This window comes from Struthio camelus, chromosome 1, assembly GCF_040807025.1.
Source record: "Struthio camelus isolate bStrCam1 chromosome 1, bStrCam1.hap1, whole genome shotgun sequence".
Taxonomy (NCBI): domain Eukaryota; kingdom Metazoa; phylum Chordata; class Aves; order Struthioniformes; family Struthionidae; genus Struthio; species Struthio camelus.
In genome coordinates this window covers 98647119-98669952 of record NC_090942.1, presented here as the reverse complement: position 1 = coordinate 98669952, position 22834 = coordinate 98647119, and the positions used below count along the sequence as shown (strand labels likewise).

The following is a 22834-nucleotide window of genomic DNA, read 5'->3' as shown; positions in this document are numbered from 1 at the left end:
TTGTTGTGTTTTTTTCTTTCTTTCTTTCTTTCTTTCAGGTATTCTGGGGCTGTTGCTTTTGTTCTAGCTTGCTGCCTGATTTGTGGTACTTGTCATCACCAGCTACTTTCGCTGCTACGCTAAATGTTCTTCTTTTTAGGAACCACTTCTAGGCTATATTTTACTACGGAGGCTGAGCTCTATAGGTTTCTCTTGCTGACGGTTTATTTTGTCTGAAAGGAGCAGTATAATTTGTTTGTTTGTATTCCTATATACTCATGATCTCAAAAACATATTTTGAGTCCTTTATCATCCAGAATAAATCAGTATTTACTGTAAGACCTTGCTGTAAGTGTTTTTAGGTAGCTACAATTCTTTTCCCAAAAAATCAATTATGATACCATCATAAAATGATAAGAATTTTGTCTGGTATGGAACATTTAAGTTGTTGTACCATACATCAGTCTCGTAGCTTATTTCAGTTATCTCACTGTTGGTTTTCAGGCCAACTGTCTTGCCTTTGTCTTTTCCTGTTCTTGGAGAGCAAAGATCCTGTGAGTTGAATGCAGTGTTGTACCTGGAGTTCCTTTCTGTTTTGTGTGCGTGCTCCCTGTGAGATCCCTCAAAATACTAAAATACTTTCAGTTTTTAATGAAACACACAGCATTTCTCTCTGAGATCCAAAACCTCTAGCATCCTAGAAATGCCACCAACCATACCTGATAAAGATATTTGTTCAAAAACTTAGTTCTCTTGGTAATTGGAAATTTTTGCAAGGGATGTAATTGTGCTGTGTGATCTGTGTATTATTATTATGAATTTTTTTTTATGCTGGAATCAAAGTGCTATGTCAAATACTTTGTTTATTGCTTAGCATTTGATGTATTTGGAAATGACTTTTGGGGTTATAAAACCATCTTTTGTTACATTAAAGACAAAAAAAAACCTTTGTCCTGTTAGATAGTACTGGATATAGTGAAGAATACGCTGTTTTATGTCTAAAAGATGCAACTGAATTGATTGCACTTGAGTATTAATGTTAGCTATAATGATCTAAATCAGCATCCAAGTACCTGTTTTGCTCTCCTGTGCAGCACTATAAGAAGTCAGATATCTGTGGCCATTCTGGTAGTGCTGATTCTTTTGGAAATAGGGCTCTGCTTTCAGAGATTTTGATACAGAGTTTTAAGCCTTAAAACTGAGCACTCACTTGGTAAGTTTTGGGCAATGTGACCAGTTCTCTTATTACAGTATTCTTTGTTCTAAAAATAATATTAAAGCTGCAATACATATCAGTGCAGCATGAAATTAAGCAGCAGCCTGATGCTTTACTGATGATGGTTGTTTTCATCTGCTAATGTAAGTGCAAAATAAGTAAATGCTCTTCTAAATCGATTTGTGGAGTAATCCACTTTACATGGAGAGGAATGAATATGCAGAGTTCAAAGTAGTGGAGAACAGAGCCAAGTCCTTATATTCAAATAGATTTAAAGCAGTAATTTCTAAGTTAGAAATTTTGCTTTGCCAGCATTAAGTGAGACAATGTAGGTTCCAGATCAATATTATTAGAAACAAGCAAACCAAAAATTATATGCATTACAGTATTGATTAACTGCAACTTTTTTAACTAAACTGCACAACATGGTAGTTAAGGAAAATATGTGTAACAAATAGATCTTGAGCTGGCTCTTCTAAGGTAAATGTGATGCTTTCAAACACTCTTGAAACCTGTTGTACCCAACTGCAGTAAAGATAAACTTGGTAGATTATGGTATTTTCTTGACATCTAAATTCCTTACACTTATCAGAATATAATAAATGCTTCTAAATATATTTAATTTTCCTGTTCTTGCTTGCCAACTTATATTCTTTTGTATTCTTTTACTTTCTGTTTTCAGAATATATTCCTAAAACTTGCCAGCATAGGTTACAATAAAGACACTGAACAAATGCAGTTGAATCAATGCTCAAGGTTCTGCCGTTTCACAGTTTTGGCAGGAACAAATACTTCGGTTCCATTCGGTGCTGAGAATTCCATCCAAATCAGGGCTATTTCAAATTCTTGCCCTACACTATTCCCTTACACTGGGACATCCACTGCAGGTTCATTTGCAAGGAAACTTTTAGCAGCTGTCCAACTGCCTGGAGTTGCAGGTTAATGGCAAAGCTTGCAGATTCCAACTGAACATTCTCTTAAAATCAAGAAATGGATTCTACTCGGGATATATATTTATTACTTCTTCAGCGATTGTAATCACTAATCTAATCGCTAACACATCTTCCGTGCTGAGCAATATCTTCTGATTAACAGAATGAACAGAAAAGTTCAGTGTGATTTTCTATATGTTGGCATAATAGAACATTCAAGTTCAGCTTTGTATTCTATATACTTTGCCTATAAAGCAAGTTATACTGCTCTTTTCCAAGCCAGATTTCCCAACAGTTACAGTTTTTGGAAGAGTAGAGAAAATTATGTCTGATCTAATCTGGCGGTCATCATTTTAATAAGGCATGAACAGCCACATGCAAAGATATTCCCAGATTTTGAGGAGAATTGAAAAAAATGACAAAATACGATAGTAATGATTACTTTACATCTTCTAGGCGTGTGTTTGGTATGAGAACAGTCAGAATATACAATTAGTTGTTTGTATTTAAAGGACTGCCTTGGAGTGACCAACTGAGGAATTCTTATTCTTTTTTGGTTTTGCTTGTGAGTGTGTATGTGTGTGTTGGGGGGGGAGAGAAGGAGGGAGAAGAGAGAGAAAGCTGCAGTGTTATCACTTGTGCAAAGACTGCTTATTTCGAGAAGATGTTCATATTTGATTTAATTAGATAACTAGTGCTCAAGTCTCTGTCTCTTCCCTTCTTGCACATGTGAGAAAGTGATGAATAAAAAGTGTGATTATATTACAGTTTTCATAACGTTGCCACTAGTTTTTTTTTTTCTGCTGTGAACACCTTCAGACACATTTGCTTCCAAATCTAAATGAAAAGCCTGTTAAATAACTGTTTTGTGTCAGTAATTTCCTAATAAACAGCTGGAAAGCATTACCTATACAAGATGCTAAAGGATCGCAGTGTTTTACACCAACTTGAGCTGTTTCATTATTATATGGTTGTAATTTCTACTCCAGAAAATGGAAAAAAAGATTCTTAGATAGGAGTTCTGTCTAGCATAGGATATTGGAGCCTATAGGCACCATATTGTGCTGCCTATCTTTCTCTTTATTCACAAAACACAGAGATGAATCTTAACCATTCAGTATCTTGCTTGCCTTTGCATTTATATAATCTCGAACAGCACACCTTGTGTAGGGTAGTGTATTGTGCTATTCCAGCAACACTGAGATTCCTTGGCATTTTAAATCCAGGTTCTCTTTTTAGCTCTTGATGAAATACAGATGGTTTCAAGATTCATGTCTAAAGTGTCTGGCATCCCAGAAATTCTGTCAGTCCAATCTGGTGATAACGTTTTGTGAAACTGTACGGTTATGACAGTGAGGAATTGTCAGAAGAGATGCTGTTGTGCTTTTATTGTTGGTTTATTTCACTTTACTTTGGGTATAAGAACAACTGCAAGATGAAAATTCCATATCATATATCACTTTTGTTTAAGGCATTTTATGAGATGTTTACAGGAACAGATTATGATTACGTTTTTTATTCTTAATTCATTTTTGCAGTATAATTGGTAATATTACCTGTAATTGCCATTGGTCTATTATATATTACTTAATGTAATAGAATTTTATAATACACTATTTTCAGCACTTAAGTTGCCTCTGAAGTAATATGAAGTTAGGAACTGGGCTTTACATGTAGAGTGTCATCATACGTAAGAACTGTATTGCTTGAAGTTGTACTGCTTTTGTTTTTTTGTTTTGTATTACTGAAATGAAGGTTGGTGGTTACTGGCATTTAAGACATCTTCCTAGTCAGTTATAATGTTCTCTGTGTGCAGGGGATTCTGTTTGTACATTTCTTTTCTCTTGGCTGTTTGTGTTGTATTCACTTGTGTTTTAAAACAAAGTGAAAAAGATGTGCGAGCTGTAAATACTGCAGCTGTGTAGAGTATTGGTTTAGCTGTTTTTGTCTTGAAGGAGGACTCTGACTCTTAAGTTAGGTCATAATGACAAACTCTTGTTAGTGAGATGAAAGATAGCAAAGTGGGCATTATAAGCCCACGTTCAGTTCTTTAAATTGCTCAAGACTTTATAGTCCGGGTGCATCTTGGAGGAAAAAGAGGCATATATCTTTCCATTTCACTATTGTCATTTGCTTATCTATGTTCATTAACTTCTGAAAATAAATGCAACTTTTCTTTTAAGTCATGTGTGTGTATTAGTGTGCGAATGAGATTCTGTCTGCTTAGAGTACTTCCTCTTCCTTCTAGGATAGAAACCTTCTTCCTCTGTGAATTAAGGAGATGCTATTCCATTAGGGATTCTTACAGATTTTGGTTAAGAAAGCACTTTTTTTTTTCTTCTAGAAGATAGCTCAGGCCTTGCTGGAAACCCATGTTAAGTTCACCTGCATGCATATTTCTCCAGAGAAGCTCTTGTTTCCTTTCTTCCAAGCACACAATTTTTTGGCCCAAAAGTTGAGATTTTTAAGGATGATTAAGAATATAGAAATCTGAGCAATTAATTGTTTTTCAGTGACAATGAAAGGTGGTCATTTCCAAAACATTACAGTACCTTTCATGCAGGCTGAAGTTTTGGCTATGTATTCATTGGTTATATCTCCATTTACAGCTTGAAATTATTTATTTGATGCTAGACAGCGGATTTTAGGATCTGTCATGTATTGCCGTTAACAGGAAGCTCTGGAACATCATGACTGGTACTTACTGTCTACTGGGTTCTGAGTTTTTTGTTGTTAATTGGTACTCATCTAAATCTTTTAATTCAGAAGTATAAGGAATGCTTCAGTATTGTTTACCAGAGGTGCAATGTTCAGCTACTGGCTTTTTTGGTTTGCTTTATATGATGGGAGGAGAAAGGGTGATATCGAGTGACAAAAAATTGATAAATCATCTTTTAGTAGGAAGAATATTCCTGAGAAACCACAAATTAAATACAGGCCGATTTGGATGTGATTAAAATGATGCTTTTATATCTACAGAAAGACTGCCTTAGTATCTCAAGATAATTTCCATCTCTGATCTTAGCTCCCCCAAGGCCAGTCCTGGAGTCCACATCTTTTCCTTCCTTGGCAACCACAAGGACAGTGATGGGTAAATAGTGATTCCATCATGATTTCTGTCATTTTGGCAATACTTTCATATGAAGAGCATTTAAGATTGGGTCAAAGCCTTTTAATTTTGTTGCTGTTAGTGACAGTGCCTAAATATATCAGTGACATGGTCAGTCCTTTATAAACGATTACAAGAAAATAGCGTTATTAAGCATCTCAATCCCTTTTAATGATTTACTGCTCTATAGCCCTAGTTCACTAGAACTGTTTTAATTCTACATTAACTCAGCTAAGCCACACTGATTTTAAAAGAAAATTGAATAATAATGAGTGCAAATATTTATGTTAAAAAATGAATGAAATATGGGCTTTGCTTATTTAAAACTCCGTACTGGCAATGCTTTTAACAATGCATATCCATCTCTAGTATCTCAAGGCAGTTTTCTGGTTTGATCTTAGCTACTTGGAGACCAAAGCTGAAGTCTCCTTCTCCCTACCTGGCAACCCAAGGAACAGTGGAGGGTAAATACAATCCTTTCTTTTTTTCTTCTGCTCTTCCATCACTTGACATCATTTTCACCTGCTTGGAACAATATCTACGTTTGTTAATGCACCATGGCTTGCAGAAACACTTGCCATACTACTTACATAATTCTGTCGTTTGAACCTATGCTTTTTCTATCACTTGAAAATCATTTTCTGCAGGTACTGAGTGAGAGCTTGTGAAAAGAACATATCACACAATACTTTGCTTTGTGCGTCTGCAGATGTAGGTTTTGAAACGTCTTTCTAGCATGAAATTTTACAATATGGCAGAAGCAGAACGCTACCACCCACCAGTCTTGCTATATATGTGGCATAGTTGTCTCATAGCCGAAAGAAGGAAGTGTTGAGCATTTGTAGTTGCGTGCATTTAAAAGAGAGGTCCCTACCACCTCTCCTCTTGAATTCCAAATCCAAAAGCGGGGTCCTTTGGCTCTGATGTTCTCTCTGCAAAGGCTGCCTGCGTCTTTCGGCGAGATGTAAGGATCGCTTTGGTGAAGTAGCCGTTTGGCCATTTTCCTGCAAACGGAGAGCCATTTAACTACTGAGTCATATTGTGTTAGTTGCAACCATGGCAAGGCAGCTGATAGCTGCTTTGGTCAGGGACTCATGAGACGCTGCCAGAAAAGGGCAGGTCTTGCACTAAACCTGGACTTTTGGGGTGTTGTAAACCGGTGCTGCCAGTTGCTGCTTGCAGCTCTGGTGGCAAGACTTTTGCTGTCTCAGGATTGTTTCTGTGTCTGACCGTAGCAACGCGGAGACCAGGCCTGGAGTCGTCTTCACCTGCTTCACTGGAAACGGCAAGAACCGTGATGGGTAAATAGCCTGTGATTCCCTTCCTGCTTTTGATTACTCTGGCATCAAAGAGATGAGCCCGTTCAGAGGTTTTGATTCTCTCTCATGGCAATACTGAAAAGTGGATCCACGATGCGGTTGCTCCCTTATGCCTCGTTATTAGAAATTGCTCCATTTGTAAGCTTTCAGATTCCTTTTGGGGGCTTGTCCACGCTGCAGGCCTCGTCCACTTTGAGGTTTGCTCTGCCGCGGGGCTATCTACGCCAGCTGAAAATAGCATCAAGTTACAGGGAGCAATGCCGTGACAGCGAAGCCTGCCCCAAGCAGGGCCACGTCTTCTTGTTTATAGCTATGTCTTGATGTGGTCCATGCAACGACAGGCTCTCTGAGGACCTGAAGGTGGTTTTTGTGTTTGATCTTAGCTACTCGGAGACCCAGGCTGAAGTCCACCTCTCCTCCTGCCCTGGCAACCCAGCCAGCCGCGAAGGGTAACTAGCATCCAGCCTTCCTTTGCCGTTTTCTCCTCTCTCTCCCCTTCCCCCCTCCCCGGTCACTTGGCATCGCTGTCGTTTGCTGGCTGCTGGGGGAGAGTATCAAGACTCTCCCCAAGCGGTGCACCTTGGCTTGCAGCCACACCTGCCACGCTTGCGATGCAACTCTGCTGTTGAGCCCGTGCTTTTACCGTTGCTTGACAAGCGTTTTCTGCAGGGGTGGAACGACAGCTTGCGTAAAGGACGTATTACGACGCCTTGCCTTCGGCTGCCATTCCACTGCTTCTCTCCTGTTTGGTAGCTGCCTTTCTTTCTGTGGCACATTCAAAGAAGATAGTGTTTTTGGATGGGAATTGCTGCTGGGCTGGGTTGGCGCAAGCTGGTGGTGCTGCAGTTCTGCCACCCACTGGGGCCTGGGGATCCAGGGGTGCCGTTATGAGATACCCGACAGCCGGCTTTCAGGCCGGCCGGCCGGCCTCTCTTCCTACCTTTACGTTGTCGCCTTCGGCAAGCGGGCGCTCTGCTGTCCTCCGGCTTTTGAGGTCGCGCTGGGATTGTAAGCACGCGGCCTCTTTTCAGCTTTTGGTGAAGCGCAGCGAGTTTCTTCAGGGCTCCAAACATCAGCTGCCTTTGGCCCCTGACCCTGACCCTGTTGCTGACCAAATCCGGTAACGATGCATCTTGGCAGGTGCAAGGCGGGAACTGTACCAAGAGGTGCTTTTGAGCTCTTAGTTGAACTGTCGTTTCACTTGGGCCTGCGTCGGGGCAAAGAAGAACTGCAGGGGTGAAATTAATACTTTTATGATCCTTCTGCCTTTTTCTTGTGCAACAATATGCTTTCTGTATATCAAAGGTAGTACACCTCTCCCACCTCTATTTTTAAAGGGAATTTGTTTTGAAACTCGGTTGTTTTTTTACCTCACATCCTGCCCTGAAAGACCCAGGCAATTCTTTCTCTGCCTTTCACATCACTTTTCAGTTTTCTTTCTCATTGTTTTCATCTTTTTTTTTTTCTTTCCTTCTTTCTCAGTCATATTTTCTGAACATCTTTGAATATCTTTCCATAATTCTTACAACAGTTTTTTTCATTATTTGCATCACACATTCACATTAGAAAATACATTTCATGTACATTTGAAATTATTCCTAGCTGAAGTCCCTAATTCCTTAATAATGGGTTGAAACCCATTCATTCTTCAAGTTCAGATGATGTTACCATTATCCTTGTAATTTTTAAGTAACATATCACAAATCTTTTTTTGTCTTCCAGCTTCACAGGACTCTCTTCATTTTACTTCCCCTACACAAATATCTGCATCAGCAGAAATATCAAAAATAAAGACGGGTAAATTGTATTTGTGTTATTTCTGCAGCTTAGTATTTGTTTTTGCCTAAAGGGCCTTATATTTACAGGCTATTTCCTCTGATTCCTTGATGTTGCCTGAAATGATATTTCATCTGCAGTGTTTAGTAGTTTAACTCCATAGCTACAACACTGATAGTCTGTGGCTGTGGCATAGGGTCAAACAGAAAAACTGCAGGAATACAGGTTGTTTGGGGTGGTTTTCATATGTCGGATGGAAGAGACTGTTACCTAGATGGAGTTGATTGTTAGGTATGATCATATATTTTGGTTGGAACATTTGACACTGGGAGACGTTTTGTTTGTTAGTCATGCCGTATACGTTTTTTGCTGCTCTCTCCGTTACTATGCATTTTTTCTCAAGTTGTGGGGAGCTGTATTATTATTTCACCATGGAACTTTTCTTGTCAGAGTCTTAGATTTATATTCATAACAAAGATATGAATGTGTTGGAAATGGGAAGGAAAATTATCCTAAACTCAACAGTAAATATTTGAATAGTATTGTTAAAAATTTCCTCTCTTAAATTCTCGCACTTCAGTGTCTCATGAAAGTTGAGTTAATTTTTGTTATATCAAGAATATAAAATGTCACTTGTATTAATTTAGTTTGAATGACAAATTACGTAATGTGTGGTGTATTAAAACCTGCAACTCAAAATACGTACTACATCTGGTAAACTGAAACGCACCAAGTGTTGCCAATAGAAATTACTGGTTGTACAATTTCCTATGAGCATATATTTTAGCTGTCTAGCGCTCTTCCTCCAAATGCAGTTCAAGTCCAAAGTAGAGAGCCTTTTTTGACATTCCATGTGCACAAAGCCCTTGACTCCTCGCTAAGTCTGCATATGAGGAAGTTGCAGTTCCTGTGGGGGAGGGGTGTTAGGCGTAAGGTCGGGGTTTTTGGTGGTTTCTTTTGGAGTTGGAAGTCTCTTGAAACTGTTTCAACAGTATTTAAGTGCTCTTGGCATCTTAGGGAGCAGTGTAAAGCAATCCTTCTTTTTCTGGTTTATTTTCATTTCTCCACCAATATGAAGCTGCCTTTCAACGTTATTTACATTTTTCTGCAGTTACAAGTTCAGCTGACCTGGAAACATATATGCCTCCGCTTTCCAGAACACCTCATATGTTAAGAATTACTATGGCTAATTGTGATGCATTAGCTTTTCAGTTAAACCACTTCTGTTTTGTTTTTTTGATAGCAATTTGGGGAAAATATTCCTCCTCTTCATCCCAGATGTTTTAGTCATCTGCCATGCTTGTCTTCCACTGGGGTCATGATCATTAGTATAGACAGACAGATTACTTTATTACTTTTTTTTTTTCTTTTTTTCATGAGCAAAGCCATCTTGTGTTTAATACTGGAAACTCACCTAAGACTATTGTTCGTTTGTCTCCTTCAGGAGACGCTATTAAGGCTATTTTGAGATGTACTTAAATGAAGTAAGTCTGGTGAATGATGTCTAAAGCTTAATCATAATCTTAAAATTATTTTTTTCTAAGCTAATACAGCATCTTCAGACTTCATTATACTCTCTTAATTAGATAGATATATACATGTGTTTATACTCTACTGCCACCATATTAAGCTTCTTTCTTACTTTTAAATTGTTTTTTTACCTTTTTTAATCTTTGTTTTATATGTAGATTATGTACCATTAAAGCTAACAAAATCTTGACAGAAGAAACACTGAAGAGAACTTAAGACTGTCTTTTTTTGCAAAAATATATTTGCAGTATTTTTCAGTTTTGTTGATTTCTCTGCTGCTCTTCTGAGTGCTTTACACTTACAATAATTGTGTCAGAAGTTCTATATACTTTTATGAGTTGCTTTAAGTTATGTGAAGCATGTTGTCTAAAGTAATATAAGCTTTGATTGTCTTTCATATGAGTTTCAGTTGTCATTTTAACCACCAGCTTCAGCTCCTACTCTAAACCAGCACTGCTCTATTGTCAACATAAGTCACACTTATTGTTGGTGGGCCATTGCATTGCAGATTAGGTGCGTTATAAGAACACAAAGTTATATCTAGAAGTAATAATCATAGATACTGTGACCTATTTCTTTATAGCTTTCGCTGATATTCAGCCTGTTCTTTCAAGCCCTGTGACACCTAGTAAGCCTGAAATAGCAGATCCTGGACCAGGTACAATAATTACTGTCTAGCTATTGTTATTTGGTAGCTCAGACCCTGCTCTGAGACTCACTGAAATGACTGCACTCGTAATCTTCAGTTTCAATGTGCATTTGGACCAAACCCTAACACCTGATTTTTGAAATTAGATTGCTATTAATGGTTGACATTGGTGCTTTATCGCACTTACAACGCATATGGCAACTCATAGTCATCTGATTTTCCATCAGTATTTTGAAAAATATGCTGGACAGATAAATGTGAGAAAACATGATTCAATGTCCTAAAGTGCTAATCAAAATACTCTGATGAATGCTGCAGACTGCATTCTACTGTTGTAGTCTTGTTAAAAATATTAATGAAGGAAGAGTTACATCCTTAAGTGAGTTTAAATCAGTTAACAGTTGCAGACACTTGATTCTTTCATATTGAAACCATAGTTGGATCAGGTTTCAGCATTCTAGTCCAAGTATTTTGAGGTTTTAATATCTGACTAATTGATTGATCAGCATGTCCTCTTCTTTAAATTCCTACATGTTACACCACATCATCTTCCTTAAGTAATGGGCCAAAACTCAAAATGGTATGAGGCAACCTAGAATCTGTTACTTGGCAGTGATTTAGATCCAAACCAGTTGCAGTAAGGCAGGAAGAAAGTAAATGAGCATCCAGAATTCCTGCACACCAAAAGTATCATGATTTACAGTCACTAAAGTTCTATGCATTTCAAAAGACTGAATTCGTCTCTAACACATGCTAAACCGATAAACTGAAAAGGGTCCAAGATTTAGTGAAATAGTTCTTTTTTTCTTGTAAAAACTAAATTGTTTTTGCTTATGAAGCAAAGTTTTCTTCCATTAGCTCTTTGCTGTCTTATGACTGTAACCATTTCTTCCAACAGCAACAAGTGAATCCATTCTGGAATCTTTCACACCTAAAACTTCTCGTCCTTTTCAATGGCCAAGGGTAACATTAGGTAATGTTGTTTTCACACAGTGAAAAACTCTGTGTTTGTTTTGAGCACTTCATCCTACATGAATGCATTTCTTCCAAGAGATCATTTCACATGTATAATTATTCTTTTTCCTCGTTATAGAATCTTGTTTTTCTGTTATCATTAGGCTCTCATATTTCTTGATATGTCTCTGTGTGGGAACATAGTTCAGGATAGTTTTACTGTCCTCAGAGCAGTAAAACATGCTTCTCCATAACTCGCATGAAAAACTAAGTCATCCTTTTTTCAGTGCTTACTCTCTCTGGCTCCCTCTCGCGCACACACACGTGTTCTCTTTTGCTTGCTCTCTCGTAGAAGTCTCTTAGTGGAAATTTTAGTTCTTTTTGGGTCATCAAATCTATTTCGGATCATTGCACAGCAGTTCAATATCATCTCACCTCAAATTCTGATTTCATCAGATGGCTTTCACGTTCCGTATTGTGTTATCTTCTCTTCAATATAAACTTGTGGCATGTGCTTTTGTTGTTGTGGGAAAGCCTTCTTAAATAATTTTTGATTGCAAACTGAGCTCTTTCTTTCAGCTCCAAAAGAAACACCACTTATTCCTTCTAAAGTGAAACCATCTGCTACCCAAGAAGTACAGCATGTGAAACCTGGTAATTGTGCATACCATTTTTAGCAATCAGTATACTGAAACAGATATTCACTAAAAATATTTCAGGAAAACTTCCTGAAATTGTCAGGAACTTGAGAAGACATGAGCATCCTGACCAATTTATGTTATCTTCTAAGATCAGTCATCTGATGTTGCGTAAAGAGGTGTAAGTGTTAAGCTCATTAAGTTTATGCATATGGATCTGGCGATAGAATATAAACAAGCTGCCCTGCTTCATAGCCTAACTGAAAGGAGGGGCAGGGAAGAACTGGGTGGCACAGTTTTGTTTTTTTGTGCGACTCATATAAACAATATATATGAATGTTTTTTTGATAACCTCTTTTGCCAGTCCCATCTCCCACTTCCGTATGGACATATTATGGCAAACAGGGCATATTTGCTAGTTACAGCACTTTGTTGATTCAGAATGCAGAATTAGCCATGTGATTGAGGAGTTCTCCTTCAAGGAACTTAATGAAAAGGATTGTCCTTTCACTGAAAATAGGAGCGCCTCCTCAGCATAGAAGGGGAAACTTCAAAAACGTTCGAAAACGTGTGACAGATTTGCTCATTGACCATGGGAAGACTATCATCGAGTATCTTTTTTCCTTTTCTGCTATTTGATCAAAAATAGATCACTAGTAATTTTCTTCTCTTTTGATTTGGGATTACGGGAGGTGAATTTGCCTCCCTTAATGATTCAGGTACTGAACCAGTAGGTTTTACGGTGTGGGTTTCTAGAACCTCAGAATGTCTCTATTCTCATATCTCATAAATAGGCTGTTCAGTAAGCAGCAGAGTTAGCTTTGTCTTACATATGTCTTATGATTGACTACAGGCTCTCATTTAAGCTTTTCAGTAAGATTTTGGCATTTAGAAGTTGCCTTTTTGGTATAGAATCTCTGGTATTTGATATGGAGTGCACACTTCTCTTCAGTCAAAGCACTGATCTGTCCTTTCTTCTTATTCTCCTGTAAATAAAATAAATGAAATATATTTGGTGATTGAATCCAACAGTGGGTTAAAAAATTGCAGAGGACATAACTGGGTGGCACAGTTAACTACATAACTGCAGGGAAAGGAGTCTCAGAAGCAGATTCCCACACATAGCCGCAAACAAGCAATATGTAGTTTCATAGGAAGCAAAAATAAAAAGAAAGTAGGATGTTAAGCAGAAGAGTAGGACTTAATTTCTGAGTTTATCTAGTCTGTTTAAAAAAAAAGAAAGAAAGAAAAAAACCCATGAAGCATTGGAATGATACTACTTTCAGCTTAGTAGTGATACCTCTACTTACTCATTTAATCATGCTTGAATTTTTGTTTTCTAGCCCCTAAACCACCGCTTTTTGAGCATAGCACACCTAAAACGTCTCAAACCAGTGAGCAACCAAAAGCAACACTAGGTAATAAACGTTTCTGTAGCTGTCTGTCGCTCTTCCTTGCAGTCCAAGCCACAATTAGAACTCTGTGACTTTGTCTCATGGCTTTTTATGTTTGTGATCCATTTTTCTTATAAAGGAAAAATGTTATGAAGGCAGGGCAGTCGCAAATACATATTTCTCAACTTAGGAAAAAAAAAGTTGAGTTTTTCCATATAATAAATGATTTTACTAGTTTTATAGTAAAGTAAAATTTCTGGGAGTAGAATTGGCTCCCGTTTGGGGGAAGTTTTGCTACATCCACAGACATTCTACATTCAGAAAATCATCAGAAACCCATCAGAAGAACTATTGAAAGGCTAATTGCAAGGTTAGTATTGCGGACGTTAGTCTTAAAACTCTCCATGAAGGATTTCTGCAGCCCTAGGTAGATATTTTTATTCTACTCTTCTATGAATCCTTCATGAATATCATTTTGGCTTGAAAAATACTTCTCCGTCACTTCATATATCTTATTCTAGTCTGTTCTTTCCATAAATGTCATATGCTTTTCCACTGTGTCTGTAGCTATGAAACTTTTTTCCTTGGAAAGCAATCTCATCGCACTGCTTTATAAAAATGGACAAAATTATTTGTTAAACTACCTGACGCTGACCTTAAGCTTTACCTGATGTCAGGTTAACAGTTGTATTAGCCAATTAGAGTTTCGGCTCATGCATGTGTAGGAAAAAAAAGACTTTTTGAGCTGGTTGCTATCTAAAACAGCAGTACTTCTATTTTTTAAATAGAATTCCAGGACTACAGCTGTGAAGCAACCCCCTTTTATATTGTTGCTTCCATGCTTTTCTGGCTCCCTGCCAGGTAATTTCTTCAAAGAATTGAAAATTCTGGGCATTTTTGCAGGGTTTGTATCTTTTTTGATGGCTTAAAATTGACCTGAGGCTCAAAAGGATAGATGGCATTGTTATTTTGCCTCTTAGGTATCTTGCAAAAATTTATTTGCTAGTTTAGTGAGAGGAACATTTTGATGCAATTGTAAATGATAAATAATTATTTTTAATTTACTTACTAAATTTTACAGTAAAGAACAAGCCATTATTCTTAGCTGCAGTAGTACAGTCTTGTAAAGATTTTGAGAAACCTTTTCACAAATTATTTTTGGCCATTTGCTTTTATTCTCAATAGCCATTCATTGCTTCATTTCAGGCTTGAACTATGTGATTTTATTCTGTGTGAAACAGTGGAAAGGATAATCTTATAATCCAGTATATTTCTTTCAGCTCCTAAAGAAGCAAAACTCATACCTTCTACATCTAAACCTACATTATCTGCCAGACCCAAAAAACCACAAATCAAACCTGGTAATTACCTTCCATAATGTATCACTTAAGCAGTTTAATATACTTTTGTTTAAATTTGTTCTGCATGAAACTCAGCACCCTCAATCGTCAGGAAGACAGGCAATGAGGGGAGCTGTGCTTTTTGAGGAATATTATTTTTCTATTGCACCAAAAAAATTTGAAGCAAAGCAAGAAAACTTTTAACTTTAGATTTATGCCTGCTAATTGCATGACTTTGGAAACAAATTGTTTGTGTCCTTTTCATTTAAAAATCACACGTTTTCTGAACTTAGGTCAGCACAGAGTCTGGAAGATGCAAATTCGGTTGCTTTGCTAATTGGGTATAGTAGCACCCAGTACTTATCTGAAGCTGTGGAAATAAGGGTGAAGTTCTGGCCTAGAATTTAGTAAAGGTGTATTTTATGATGGCAAGTGAACCTGCACCTTCATACCAGGGTTGAATTTGGTCTGGAATGTGTGTTGGAGGAAAAAAGGTAAGACCTTAGTCTGAATAAACTCCTGCAGTTAGGTTAGCGTAATACAAGATAGATTGGTGTGGACAGGTACTTCTTCCTTTAGAGCCGTCCCTTCCTTATCAGAGGCTGTGAGGGTCTTGGAAAGACTGCTAAACATCCATCTTCCGAAATATAATTAACGCAGAGGACCATGCCTTTCCTATGAAACATAAGTTTGATAACTTGGTGCATGTTCTTTTCGTTGTTACTTTCCGTCCTTCAGAATCTCAGGTTACCTGGCTTCACAGTGCCTGCAGCCCAAGAGCCTGATAAACTGTTCAATGATACTGAGAGTAGCTTTTATTTCAGAGCCCTTTTATGCTATATGGAAATTTTATTTAGATGCTCTGACTTCAGAAGGGTCAGAGGAAATGAGAGGTATTTAATTTTTTACGGGACTATTCCCATCACATAATTATTCCGAGAAAAACCCCATCTCCCAGCTCTACCTTTTACTTAAAAAAAGTCCAAGCCAAATGAAAATTTTGTATTAGTTAATGGACTTTTTAAGGATGGCCTGAAAAGAAATCATTACCAGAGACATTCAGAATCTCCTTAGAGTTGGGGAAAGGATGGCATTGTTGAATTTTATGTTAAAAAAAAAAAGAAAGGCAAATGAAAAGCCAGGTCTAAGTGATTTAGGATTCATCAGAACTGTATGGTGAGACAAATGTCTGGCCTTAGGTTAGTTCTGGTACAATGCCCCGGGTAGCCAACTTGTAGGTTAACATGTGGGTTAAAATGTAGTGCTGAAGTATGCGTGGATGCACTTATGCCATACTCAGTACTCAGTGCTGTCCAGTGTAGAAAAGTAGTCTCCAGTTGATAACTAGGGAAGTGTTCCTAGCTGATCCTTGTCATGACGGAGCAGTGCTTCCACAAGTGGTAGCTCAGAAAAGAACTTGGCAAAAACAAAGTGTTCTGGCTACTGACTTTTTGTTTTCAATAGTTGCTTCTGTGTACTCTCATTAGTTACCCTTTGACCCCATCTAATACCACGATTCTGTGTTTGGGAGCAAGAACTGATTTCACTGACAGGGTTAGACTTTTTTTTCGTTTTGTTTTGTTTTCTAGCAGAACCATACTATCACCTCATGTGAGCTGTCCATGACCAGCTTTAGCAACATGGCTTTTAAAGGGGATTATTGTGATGAGAGATTTATCAACCTAACAAATGTTAGTTTAGAGATCTGATTCTCAAAGGAGATAGAAAGCTTAATAATTGTTCTCTGTTGGAATTTTTTTTAAACTTTGCAGTTCCCAGTAAAGCTTCTCCTTCCAAACCTAAGGTCTTTCTGCAGCCAGAAGAGCCTATGACAATGCCGGGTAATTGCTGTGTTCTTTCACTTATTTGTCCACGTTATTTATCCAAAAAAATGATATATCTTACAGTCTTTTGCTTTCTTAACGTACTGGCAATAGGATCAATCAATTGTTAACTATAAAAAAAAAGTGCCAGTAAATAAATCAGGCAGGTATTAAAATTGAGTGAAATATGTCAGCTTTCTCTTCAGCCTTTTAAACTTAAACACAATCCCTCCCCCCACAAACCCACCCCACCCCCATCATGAACCTTCATGCAAGAAAATAGAGACTTTTAAATTAATGAGCTAATTTTGTATATAAACCCACAACGTTTTGGAAGTTTTAGCCCTCCTAATCCTATTGTCATCACAAGTTTGTGACTGTAATTACTACCTCAACATGAGTGTACTTGTGACTCTTTGACATGTTTGTGAATTTCAACATCAAAAATTATCAGTACTGTCCAAAAATAAAGTTTGAGGCACCTATGCAACATTCATCAATCATATTTCTTTCCCAAGTAAAACCTGTGTCATAATAAAGGAAGAGGAGGCAGAGGTAATAAAACAATGAAATTGAGAAGAGTCAAAGCAGAGAGTCAACAAGTGAAATAAAGTTTGAAAGCTTAGATAGACATACTGATTACTTATTGATTGTAGATAAATTTAGAATTGAAAATGGGCTGCAGTTTAAAGTCATGTTAATACTAAATAATTCTACCAACTTTGCTTTCCAAAGTCCCTTTATCTTTTCATTGCCTTTGGAGATCTTTGCTTTCAGACGTAATTTATTTCTCTAAACAGAGATGGAAAGCATTCTAACTTTAACATCTCCTGTTCTGTAGTACTAGATAACCTACTGAGATCTTCCTCAGCCTTCTTTGGCATGATTTTGCAATTATTTAAACCTGAAATCATTCATATCTTACCCTTGAATCACTCTGGATGAAACTCATAGAAATTAATAATGAGATTATAGATAATAGAAAGAATACCAAAAGAAAAAGATTTATATGGGACTGTCTCTTCAACTGTCTGCAGCCATGAGGAGGAAAAAAGTTATGGTCAGGGAAACAGAGAGGAGGATGAAGACTCAGAAAGCTCCTCTCCCATCAGTATTCCTCTGATACAGATGCACCAATTGATCTTCAAAGAGCAGCGAAAGTCACACAGAACAATTAATGTTGAAGACTATTCAGTAATATTTTTACTCAATAAGCGCTTTCATTTGAATGCTGGGGAGGAGCTGAGCCTTACCAGAAGTTGAGAATGGATGTAGATGCACCTGTATTTCTCTCAAGAAAATGTTCTTTGTTTCAGCAGCAACCATTCCAGTGTCAGTCACTACTAAGAATCCGTACACAGTTGAACATCCAAAGACCCCAGCGGGTAATGATTACTGGTCATCTTTAGCCATTCTTTTTTCATCAGTCTGATAATATTTGCAATTAGAAACACTGTTTTCTTTAGGCTTCTTGCTTATTCATATGTAGTCCAAACTCAGCAACTGAAAGTATGGTATTGGTGTTTTATTATTTCTCCATGGTTCTAGCCTGGTTGGTGAGTACCTGTGAGGTACCAGTGAAGCATAGGGGGACTCATAGCTCTACTGTTTGTGTGATTTTATTTCATTTCGTCTGGTAAAAAATATGACATTATTTAGCCATGTATTTGTTTCTGTAGAATCCTGGGTGGCACAGTACTCTTTAGGCCCTGTGCCTAAAATGTGATTAAATATCATTTAACCTATTCAGAAGGCATAAACTAACAGTAAATGCAAAGCTACATGTGTATAATCAGTATTTAATGTATATGTGTTAGCAGACATACTTAGCAGTTGATTTATGACTGGGTAATATTAACAAATTATGGCAAGTCTGAAATAGCAAGTGAAAATTCATGGTGGTTGTGGATATGGAACCAGACATATGACAGCTGTGCTGAAATCACAGAATAAATGCATGCATAAATGCATATTCTGTTGGAGTAAGCATATAAGAACTAATGCAAGGGATAAAATATATCCTGAAATAGATTTTTTTTTCTGGTTATTTTCCCACTTTTCCTCATATTACATTTTTTCATGATAACAGATCTGTGGAGCTTGTGCTACTAAAATACCAAGTTAGGAAATGATAACAGGAAAACATCTAGTTGATGTGATTTAATAGGAGAACAGATTTCTAAAAAAGGCTGAAAAGAGAAGAGGCTTTCATGAACCTGTACAGTTGAATTAAACGGGGATTATGTTGTTGACTTCAGTGAAGATCTCCGTCTTTTGCAGGTCTAACCTGCAGAGTAGGGAGATGATGTAAAAGTTTATGTTGCTATGTTTGTGAATTCATTTTATCTCCCATATTTTTCCAGTAGCAAACATACTTTCCACTTAAAAAAAAAAAAAAGGAAAGAAAGAAAGAAAAAAATCCTGCTGTTTGGATCATATCTTGGTTTTACTTTCTGTGATTTTTGCATCTCACTACTGTATTTTGACGACATGATTCAGTTTAGATTTTTCTTGAATGGGGCAGATTGGAAAACTAGTCAGGGAGAAAACAAATGTTGGAGGCAGGGGTATGATCAGGGCATAAAAGTACTCCAAAAGTGTTGTTTGTGTAGATTTCAAAGTATTCTATTAGAGTGTTAATCCTAAAAATGTAAGTGCAAATACAGATAGTTGGGAAGCTTTTCAGGAATTGTAGCTACATCCGAAATAAAGGGAATATGCTAATGTTATTTATTCCAACAGCAACCAGGAAATATGTGCCACTGTCAATCATTACTCTGATTCCCCATATTCTTGAGCATCTGCAGACTACAACTGGTAATGCTGACTAATCTTTTTCCCTGACTTATTTTTAATGCCTTTTTTATTTCTCTCGAGAAACAAACTTCCTTTTAAGAGATGAGAACATTCTAACCCTGTTGTCACAGCTAATGACAGAATTCCATTCTGCTTTTTAGATGCAAATTGATTTAGTGCTCCTCAACCATATGTCCGTTATTGTTCCTTTTGCTGTCTTTTCGTAGGAATGGGTTTTCATTGCACTGAAGCTAGAGCTTGAAAATGGTCTTGAAAAAGTGCTACTCCCCTGTTTTCAAATCTGTTTATGATATTTTTCAAGAGCTGTTACTTATGCTTTCTTATTAACAGTGAAAAGTGTTCATTCGCATTGCACTCAGTCCCAAAATATTAATTGCGGTGTTGTAGCAACCTCAGAATGATCAAATGTGTTGGTTTATGGGCAGTTAACAAATAATGTGCTAGTATCATAAAAGTCAAACTAACCAATTCTGATGTGAGCTGTTTAGAAACACCTGTTCATAATGGTCATGCTTGAAGAATCACCTCTGCTTCTGTGCAGAACACTCAAGCAAAGCTTTACATAACAATAATGTCATAATTTAAGTGGGTTTAAGTTATGTGGTGCTAGTTTAGATTATTTATTATGGGAGTGGATGTCCCCATTCACTTTGGACAGAGCAGTATTCTTCTCAAAGGTAATGTGTCCTTGGTGGCTGCTGGGACATGAAAATTTCTATTGTTTTATTGTTGTTGTTTGAAAATGTGCCATCAGAATAAAACTCAGCGTGGAAGATACCAGTAGCTCTGAATTGATTCAGGTCCAGATTCAAAGCTGGCAAGCTTCATGGCTGTTCTAGATTTTACTCAAGGTTTGATTTCTGTTCAAAACTTTAGAAATGCTGGCTTCAGACTTCCGTAGTTCAAACTTGTCTTTGTAAAATTTGGCTTGGGATCCATAATCCTAGGTTAGGACTATTCCTAGTGCTAACCTCTTGCAGAATTTTAACAATATTAACATTGGGGTTTTATATCCTAAGAGGGTTCCTATTTCCTCTTTGTTTTAGAATACATAATATTTTGTGTGCAGTACTTCATGGCGTTATTTGAACAAGAAAATGCATTCCTTGTCTGCGTAGTATTTCCACAGACAAGTTGTTAGTGCAGAACCCATCCTCCCAGATTCCTTAACATAGCTGCTTTGACTTAGTTAAATTAAAAACCTATTAAGTTGTTTAATTAAAAACGGTTTACCTTCGTGGTTTTGAAAATAACCTAGAGGGAAAAATGAATTATATTTGCCCTCTCTTGCTGAGATCCTGCCAGTACTAGAGATAATGACCATACAGCATCAGAGGTGCAGTGTTCCAGTATAATTGTACAGCACAGGGTGGGTTCCATTTTCATATGTTGCAACACAGCTGCACTGTCCCTCTTCTCCAGGACAGCTGTCGCCCAAATAGATAGGCCCTTAGTTCAAAAATGGCCTGGTTCTGTAAGCTCTGAATGATTGTTTATCTCAGAAGATCATGACTGAAACATAATGATGACATTTTAATTGCTAGCTTTCTTTAATTATTTCTTTGTCATTTAAAAAAAAATATCGGTAGTGTATTGATCCTGCAAATTTTCTTCCACATGTGGTGAGAAACCAAAGGCTACTGCTCTGCCCCATTCTTTTGCCAGATTTTCTAGTTTCCTTCCAGTCTGTTGTTGGGATTATGTTAGGCCCTGCTGGGAATTAAAGGTGTATCAAAAGACTGAGATAACATAAAATAATATTTGAAAATATATAATTCAGCAACTTCTGTTTTGATTGTATGTCATTTTTATACTGAATTCATTACAGTCCTCCATTTTTGTAAGTTAAATGAAGCTCACCAGAAGCAATTTGAAGGAGGATTTGAGACATTGTTTACCTTTGCTCTGTAGATGGTTTTTTGGGAAGCATTTTGATATGTTTTCAGAGCTTTGCCTTTTAAAGCTCTTTGAAGCTTTGCTCTTTAAGACATGGGTGCGGCCAAAGGCATATGTAATGCTTTACTAGATAAGGATGTCTTTAAATGTCTGCTTAAATGTTTTGGTTAAATAGAATCAAATCATTTTGGTTAATTAGCATCAAATCAGTTAGATTCCCTTTTTCCAGCTGCAGTTAAGTTCTACTCTAGAAACTACTCAGAAACTAAGGACTTTGGCCAAGGCCAACGCTGAATAACAGTGCTTTCTTAGCCTCACTTTTTAGCTCTTTCTTTTCTTTTGACTAAACTTTTAGAAGCTAACATCCAACTCTTACATTATCTCTTTTTTTCAGTGATACCGTCTTGATAGTTCTGCCCAATAACATTTCATATATTAAACTGATACCATCAGTTTTCTCCATGCTTATTCATTGATAAAACCTGAAAGTCATTTCCTAGACTACATTTCATCGTTGCCAAATGTGAATGTGTGTCTTCTATTGGACACCATTTGCTATAACCAGTGCTTAAATGCTGATGTTTACAAAGCTTTTTTTTCCAGTATCCAGTGAATTCACAATCCTTATATCTGAAACCCAGATCATTTTCTAAGACCAAAATGACATTTCTTTTGCAGCTGTGTACTTTGAGGCTTGCTGTTACTTTAGAAAGTTAAAAAGATGAAAGCTTCAAATTTTTTGTTGGAAACAGAAAGGCAGTGATTATTATCCTGTGATAATGTTTATACTAAGAGAAAACAGTTTCCTTCAGAAAACATTTTGCAGAGATAAAGAATTTCATTTTCATTTTCTGTATTTCAAAAGGTGTTTGTTTGTTTCTTAAATATTAAATTTACTGGATTTTTTTCTAAATCTAGTCAATAACTTTTATCCCTGAAACGGCACTACTAATATTTCAAAGCATTTAACATGACTGAATGAAGATAGATTTAATGTTCCTGGATTTTTGTCAGGTTGCCAGCGTGGAACAGGATCACTTTCTTTTCTTTGTTCTCACTGTAGAATTAGGACAATAATTATTTTAAAACTTTTGGGAGGGAGCAAGGCAGGAGTTTTATGATTTTGTTGTGTTTTTTCGTTTCGTTTTGTTCTTTCCAGCTCCAGCTGAAACACAATTCATTCCTACCCAGACTAAAACATCCCCTCAGCCAGAACAACCACATTCTAAATCTGGTAATTTTTTTTTTTTTTTGGCATCTAAACATCTAAAAAATCCCCCTTAATATTATTTTAACATATTTCCTTTATTGCCAGGATATTTTCATAGGTTCTGCCATTTCATACTTTAGGACTGTGAATTTTTTTTCATTTTGGCATAGTTTGTGAAGTTTGGGATCCCTGGCATCCCTGTGTACCAACAGTCCATTGCTGTCTCTGAGAGAGGCAATGATGTGATCGCTT

At 37.1% G+C, this 22834-nt stretch overlaps 1 protein-coding gene across 30 annotated transcripts in view; it reads left to right on the top strand.

Moving 5' to 3' along the window:
* Positions 1 to 22834, top strand: part of ABI3BP (ABI family member 3 binding protein) — a 184898-nt gene that overhangs the window by 100724 nt on the left and 61340 nt on the right. For 17 of the 30 annotated variants that reach the window (XM_068907074.1, XM_068906917.1, XM_068907057.1 and 14 more), the window contains 14 exons: positions 5153 to 5218; positions 5638 to 5700; positions 6472 to 6537; positions 6939 to 7004; positions 8278 to 8352; positions 10445 to 10519; positions 11409 to 11483; positions 12044 to 12118; positions 13446 to 13520; positions 14777 to 14857; positions 16609 to 16677; positions 17976 to 18044; positions 19402 to 19476; positions 22532 to 22606. In XM_068907074.1, coding sequence (XP_068763175.1) covers positions 5153 to 5218; positions 5638 to 5700; positions 6472 to 6537; positions 6939 to 7004; positions 8278 to 8352; positions 10445 to 10519; positions 11409 to 11483; positions 12044 to 12118; positions 13446 to 13520; positions 14777 to 14857; positions 16609 to 16677; positions 17976 to 18044; positions 19402 to 19476; positions 22532 to 22606 — 1005 coding nt within the window. The remainder of the gene's footprint in view (positions 1 to 5152; positions 5219 to 5637; positions 5701 to 6471; positions 6538 to 6938; positions 7005 to 8277; positions 8353 to 10444; positions 10520 to 11408; positions 11484 to 12043; positions 12119 to 13445; positions 13521 to 14776; positions 14858 to 16608; positions 16678 to 17975; positions 18045 to 19401; positions 19477 to 22531; positions 22607 to 22834) is intronic. The other 13 variants (XM_068906826.1, XM_068906880.1, XM_068906928.1 and 10 more) reach the window with 13 other exon arrangements.